The following is a 7,500-nucleotide window of genomic DNA, read 5'->3' as shown; positions in this document are numbered from 1 at the left end:
GTGGTTACCCTTATTGTGCTGATATTTGAGCATCTGATTTTGATATGCATGCATTCTGACTATTAAGGGTAGTTAGTTGGTCTAGCATCTGTCTGCCTCAAAATTTTGTTTGGAGCAGCCTGTTTTTAAAATGACGAGAACAATTCATTAATTTCAAATGATACTGCCTGAAGACACTGGATTTTTTTCAGAAATTAAAATGGCCACTTAACCAAACTATGCAGGTAAGGAAGGTATTATAGCAGTTTTACAAACCCCATTCCAATGAAGTTAGGACGTTGTGTTAAACATAACTACAAACAGAATACAATTATTTGCGAATCAAGTTCAGCCTATATTTAACTGAAAAATGCTCAAACTGCTAAACTTTATTATTTTTAGCAAATAATCATTAACTTAGAATTGTATTGCTTCAACACATTCCAATAAAGCTGAGACAGGGTCATGTTTACCACTATGTTATCTCACCTTTTATTTGAACTACATTCAATAAATGTTTGGGAACTGAGGACACTAATTGTTGAAGCTTTGTATGTGGAATTAGTTCCCCCTTTTGCTTGATGTACAGCTTCAGCAGTCCGGAGGTCTCTATTGTTGTAATTTATGCTTCATAATGCGCCCCACATTTTCATTCAGTGGCAGGTCTGGACTGCAGGCAGGCCTGGCCTGTCTTGTACCCACACTCTTTTCTACAAAGCCACGCTGTTGTAACCCATGCAGAATGTTGTTTGGCATTGTCTTGTTGAAATAAGCAGAGGCGTCCATGAAAAGACATTTCTTGTATGGCAGTATATGTTTCTCCAAAACCTTTATGTACCGATCAACATTAATGGTGCCTTCACAGATGTGTAAGTTGCCCATGCCATTGGCACTAACGCAGCCCATACCATCACAGATTTTACATCTGGATGGTTCTTTTCCTCTTTGTTCCGGAGGACACATCACAGTTTCCAAAGACGATTTGAAATGTGGACTCGTCAGACCACATAACACTTTTCCACATTGCATTAGTCCATCTTAGATGAGCTCAGGCCAAGAGAAGCCGGCGGCGTTTCTGGGTGTTGTTGATAAATGGCTTTTGCTTTGGATGGTAGAGTTTTAACTTGCAGTATAGTAACGAACTGTGTTAACTGATATTGGAGTGCCGCCTGAAGTCTCTGAACCTTTTGATGATATTTTGGACCGTAGATTATGAAATCCCTAAATTATACGTTGAGGAACAAAGAGTTTAACCTCGCCACATCTTTGCTTGTGAATGACTGAAGAATTCAGGGAAGCTCCTACTATACCGAATCATGGCACCCACCTGTTGCCCATTAGCCTGTTCACGTGTGGGATGTTCCAAACAGGTGTTTGATGAGCATTCCCCAACTTCCTCAGTCTTTTTTTGCCACCTGCCCCAGCTTTTTCGGAGTGTGTTGCAGCTAAAAACAAAGTTGATCAGTTTGAAGATTAAATACCTGTCTTGTAATGTATTCAATTAAATATAGGTTGAACATGATATGCAAATCATTGTATTCTGTTTTTCTTTATGTTTAACCCAACTTCATTGGAATTGGGTTTGTAGTAAAGGTAAAGCAGCTCGTTTTGCATGAGCATCATTATGATTTTGCTAAATCCATGCACACGTGTGAAGTCCTGATCTTTTGCCACCATTTCAAAGTGAGGACATTGGATATTACGTTCATAAGAATAATTATGAATATCCAATTACTAGACTTTACACAAGATTTTTCAACTGATCAGCGATTAATGAGTTTGAAAAAAAAAAATGTTAACCAATCACCAATTCGGTCATAAGGTGGAGAATATATCTATATAACCTTTATGTATCTCTACTGTCTACCGCCATTCGTGGGTGATAGGGTCTGACCATGAATAGTGAAAAGCCATGAATAATTGACACCAATTGAAATGCATGGGGGGATTCTAAACCCCCCCAAAAAAAACGTCCAGTCCCAATCCAGCTGATCAGTTCGCTGTAAATTCTACCAATTAGTAATTATTGTATTATGTTTAGAGTATATGCAACAAAACAACCCACAGCTATCTAGTCTTCCATAAAATATTTCCCACTCATGCTATAAACACATGCCCACAGAAAATTCTAACAACTAAAATTGCCAGAATGGAAAATATCTTTATTTCAATATAAAGTTCACAGCTGGAACGCTTGTATAATGCATAATTACAGATGGTTGTTCCTTTTGTGTTTCGGCTACCGCAGTCATAAACGTCAATCATGACGGCGTATTAGGGCCACGTATAAATACAGTTTTTTAGAGGGTGGGGGCAATATTCCGGGGGGAAAACTCAGAAATTTACGAATTGTAAGTGGCAGATTTGCAAGAAAAAAACTCTGAAACTTACGAGAAATACGCGTAGGGTACTACTTGGATGTTTGTGCCAATACTTTTCGGTCGGGTTTTCAAATAAAGAGATAGTAATTGCTTTAGCAGAGATTAGCCATATGATGTTAAGCATTCGCACTTTGAAGCGTTGATAACTGCCAGCAACGAAGATGCCTCGCTTTGCAAAGTTCCACACCCTGAGGATCAAGCATTTAAATTAATTCGTTAAGATGTTTATTTACTTGTATTTATGTTTTCAGAATTATTATTTACACATTAATACATTTTGGTATTTTTTATGTACAAGTCGCTAAGTTGATGTGTCGAATCTGCTGCTCTCCGTCATTCACTTGCATGCCAGCTTCTGATTGGATAGTGTTAGTCAGCTGATAGGGAATCAGGAAGTGTCAACTTTAGCAGTATGTAAATTAAGAATAAATCCGGCTCCATCCTCCCTTTTCATTTTATAAACAGTGTCCCATTAACCACCAACAAATCCTCACGTTAGACTATAGCTATGCTCTACCTGTATTTCTCGTATGTTTCTGAGTTTTTTTTCTCACAAATTTGCCATTTTATAAAGTCGCAAATTTGCGACCTGATAAAGTGGCAAAGTTTTTTCTTTGGAACCCCCCCACCCCATCCCACCCACGTGGAAAAAATATATATATTTATACGTGGCCCTAATATGCCGTCGTATAAATAGATACTCTGACTACAAACAATGTGGAACCCTCTCAATTATACTCTCTCACCTATGGCCAAAAGACACACCTATGAATTTTGATTACTTACCCCCAAAAAATTAAGAATTAAAATATTTTACACATTTTCAAAGTCAACTTGATTGATTGTCAATTCCTTCACATGCGTTGGACATACGAAGCAATCAAGATATTGTTCCTTGCATTCCCAGGTGTCGGCAAGAAACAAAAAACAACTTGAGAGGACATAGTCAGCAGCCGAAAAGCTTTTTAAGATAGATTTGTCTTTACAAATTAGAATGTTACTGTCTATTTTACAAGCATCTGATAAAGCTTTAAAGGCTGATACATTTATTTAAGAATCCACATAATCAAGTATATGCATCCATACACGGACAATATTTTTATTCAATTAATTCACACTGAATATGCTGTGGCATAGCCTCATATTGCTGCACTTCTGATTCTGCGATACATAGACTGGTGTCGAGTGGTCTACATTAGGATGCACTGTTTTTGCAATTATTATGTGACTGTCTTTCTAATTTATTTTATTTATATAAACAGCTAAAGTCTTGTTTACCATTTAAGGTGTTAAGACTTCAGAGTTGGCCTTTGGACATCTTACTCACATGCATGATGATTGTGATAATTGCCTTTGAGTTTAATGGAGATCATTCCATTATTGTTGTTGTCCACGCAATGAATAGATAGAATTGTCTTCATTTTTTTTTCTTTTCTTTTTTTAACCATATTCACTTTCAGGGTTATAGTTATAGTTTCTTGGAATCAGTTTTTAGACTTTAAAAAAATAGTCACACTAAATTTTACATCATGCCTCTACACTTAATGATAAATCTTTGTAACACGTGGCTAAATGACTTGTCTAACAGAAGTTGCTGCAAAAGTATTTTTGCCAGGTTTAATGAAACACGATTTTATTGATGTCCTTAATGACGGTCTGCGTGGGAAAATATACAGTAGTTAATTTAGGTATTTGTAATCGCTTTCAACTCCAAAAGTTGTAGGGGGGGTTGACATGCCTTTAAAAAAAACTAAAACAAAAAAAACCTGCAATTGCCGTTGAATGAATAGGCTGTGAATATTCAGTAAGTATACAAATGTTTACATTAATAGTTGTTAGATATGCCAATAGAATTTTTTCCAAGTAAAATTGCAGTTTGAGTAGATTTGGCAGGTTTTCAATTTTGCGTGAAGAAATGAACATTGGAATGGTTCAGCAGGTTTCAATATGTGGATAGAAGGGCACCTCCAATATACAGTATATGCCTTAGAACTTGCATAGGCCAGAGTTCACATCCAAGTGAAGTAAGCGTATGCAGGGGCCTTGGCCCCACCCCAAGTCACCTGTGCAACTTTTCCACACTGATCTACCTGTGAAATGATTCATACCTCTCATAACGACGACTGTATCAACAAACTGCATCAGGTGTTTTTCTACATGTTTTTTACTCAGATTATAGGGACTATTGTTTACTAGCAAGTTTTGGTGCATCATTTAATGTAATAACTTGTAGTTGAAATTATTGTAATTTTTTTTCTAGTTTTGTGTTACTATTGTGCATTTAAAAATGCTGTAGTGTGTGCGTGTAAGTATCAGAATATTTTAATGCTACTGTTATAATTTGACAATATTGTAAATATTGTGAAAACCTCTCAAATTCATTGTAATTGGCAGTGTTATATAAATTACAGTACTGTACCTTTTTTGTCTATACGCCATTTCGCTTGATGAAATAAACATGCATATCTGATGCTGTTTTTACCAATCTTAAGCTTAGTTTGTACATGAGTCCATCATTACTGAAGTTCTCAATCGTTTTTGAGACCGCTAAATGAGTAGTAATGAAGGAGTCCATTATGGTGTTTTTACCCTTAGCATTTATTTTGAAACAAACGATCGACCTACTTTCCAACACACATCTAAAGAACAATTTCCTGGATACAAATGGCTGGAATGAGTTTCCTCTGCTGGGTGTCTGGGCTTAACCCGACGAGCCAAATTGATAAATGTGAATCACTCAAAGGAGTTCTCCACAGCATCACTCTGGGACTGCTTCAATGTGTTCTGCTCAGGAAAGGTGGGACATTTGGTACAATTGGCTATATATATACACCACAGACTTCCAGCGAGTGTTTTTCACTCGATAGTTGCTCAATTTTAGCTCCCTTTTCTTCGAGTTACATAAGTCATAGATAGATGAAAAAGTTTTTTTTTTTAATACCTGAATGTCCAAAAAGGATGAGGAAAAGCAGAAAAATACCATCATGAGTCCACAAAATTGTCAGAAATGTCCGAAAATTTATTCTAAAAATGGCAGAAAAAATGTATGAAAAGCAGAAAATTATCATATGTCCAAATAATTGCCAAAAATGTCAGAAATTTGACAAAAAGGCAGTAAAGTGTAAAAATGTATGAAAAAATACATACAATTTAGTTAAATGCTGCTCTCATATTTTTGTTCTGATGCAGTTCTAATTAGCCCTTTGGCCCATCAGTACATTAGACTAACACAAACTACTTCGTTCATCACAATTTTCAAATGTTTTGCGGCTCCAGACAGATTTCTTGGTTATTTGGCCTAAAATGGCTCTTTTGACAGGAAAGGTTGTTGACCCCTGGGCCTAGGGCATTGAGTTCAATGACCGGATGTTAAAGGTCCCCAGCAGTGTCCCTGGGTGTCTTGAAGGATGTGATATAAAGCTAATTTATTGTCAAAGAAAAACAGACCTGCGTGAGAGAGAGAAAAGAAAGCACCCCATTTATTAATTTCCTCATTCTCTTACAGTGAGTGCCTATGGAGAGAGTTATCATTTGGATATTTTTAGAGGTTAAACCTTGAGGCACCTTAATACCAAAATTGCCTTTTTTTCCACATTTTCTTTCTTTTTTTCCATGGTCCGCTGATCGTTCAGTTGAAAGGATAACAGGCTGAATTTTGGCCACATACTGTAGCTTTTAACAAGCTGCTCTTTAAAACAACATATTCTATTGCAAACTTATTAGAAATACATTTTCACTGACTATACACACACCCTTTGGGCCCCATTACAGTGTAAAATATTTTTCGATATATTACAATACCAGATGTTATGCTTTTCTCATAAAAGCCGAATTAATCCATTATTAAATTATTAAATACAAGGAAAATTGGTTTTAAGTGTATTTCTCCCCAAAAACCACAAGGTGAAGCCATTAATAAACAGTATGTTTTCATACATTACTCTGAAAAATGCCTGTCAATAGAGAACTTCAATACAGTGAAAATAAAGAGCAAGGTCAACCGCAGAAAACCGTCAATATGATCAACTATATAAAAAGGCAGAAATACATATGTCTTAAAACAATTACATGTACAATTGTCTCTTTTAAAATGGTGGGGGTAGATGTTACGACCAAAACACAAGTAACCCAAGAAGTAGTCCCCAGAGTCCTCTCGAGATCCTTTGCCACCGTCCCTCATAATGGTTGCGCCATCAGAGAACCGGGTGGCTGCGTCTGCAAGGAAAGAGGGTAAACAGCGAGCCATCCACTCTCCAAGATATGCCCTGTATTGACATAGGGACAAATTGCGGTGGATGCTGTATTAATGGGAAAACTCACAGCTTTGGGGCAGGCGCGCCAGCTTTTGCCACCCATATTCACCAGCTTTCAACACACAATCATCTGCCCAGTGGTCAAGCAAGGATCCTTCACAGCTCACAACGTATCAGGTCCTTCCGCAGCAACCACCCCAATCCATCCTGCCTGCTGTCATTTTGAAGGAAAGGGAGGCGTTCTTCCCTCAATAGCAGCTTGTATCACTTGATCGGATGAAGTTATTCAGTCCAGGTGTCCCCAGCCAGTACACCCGCCTCTTATGATGAGACGTAGCCTCAAGTGTGTCTGTCCATGACATATTCCCCACCATTGATTAGGATGCGCTCCAAGAGCGTCAAGAGACTTAAACTACCCATGATGATAATGAGTGGGCTAATCCTTTGCAAGAAGTAGCGCCACACATACGATGTTTGCCCCAAATTCAAGCTTTCAACAAACATGCACTAAAATGTCAAAATAATGACCAGGACATGTAGACAGAATTAGCAGAAAACCGTTTATACAGTCTATCTGCAAAAAAAACAAAAAAACCCTGTTGATTTATTGTTGGGTATCACTTTAAGCTCGTGTCTCACTGAGAGGCACAGGCTTGCAAGGGTGCGTGCATGTAGCAAGAGTTGCTTTTTTGGTCGGTATTCTGTCGATTTGAGGTCCCCGTTGAATTGAGCTCCCAAGCACTACTGAGCATGCGCACGGCCCCAAGTCAGTAATATTTTTTTAAGTTTATTTAATATAGTGCCTTTTGATCACTAGCATGTAAGCAATTACATATATACGAAAGATTGACATAGAATATTGATGATATAGCAAAAAACGTAATGTG

The 7,500-nt window shown here is 37.4% G+C and overlaps 2 protein-coding genes across 2 annotated transcripts in view; one reads left to right on the top strand and one right to left on the bottom strand.

The window, feature by feature from the left end:
• bach2b (BACH transcriptional regulator 2b) overlaps window positions 1-4,851 on the top strand; it is a 72,868-nt gene extending 68,017 nt beyond the window's left edge. The window contains exon 5 of the mRNA XM_077552192.1: window positions 1-4,851. This exon is cut by the window's left edge and continues 2,471 nt beyond it. The gene's annotated coding sequence lies outside the window, so the exon portion shown is untranslated.
• A 181-nt stretch (window positions 4,852-5,032) lies between these two features.
• gja10b (gap junction protein alpha 10 b) overlaps window positions 5,033-7,500 on the bottom strand; it is a 19,272-nt gene continuing 16,804 nt past the window's right edge. Inside the window, exon 4 of the mRNA XM_077552708.1 lies at window positions 5,033-6,827. Within this exon, the coding sequence (XP_077408834.1) occupies window positions 6,770-6,827 (58 nt within the window). The 3' untranslated portion in view covers window positions 5,033-6,769. The remainder of the gene's footprint in view (window positions 6,828-7,500) is intronic.

This window comes from Vanacampus margaritifer, chromosome 19, assembly GCF_051991255.1.
Source record: "Vanacampus margaritifer isolate UIUO_Vmar chromosome 19, RoL_Vmar_1.0, whole genome shotgun sequence".
In the NCBI taxonomy this organism is placed as follows: Eukaryota; Metazoa; Chordata; class Actinopteri; order Syngnathiformes; family Syngnathidae; genus Vanacampus; species Vanacampus margaritifer.
The sequence above is the reverse complement of the archived record's forward strand: the minus strand, read 5'-3'. Positions and strand labels throughout refer to the sequence as shown.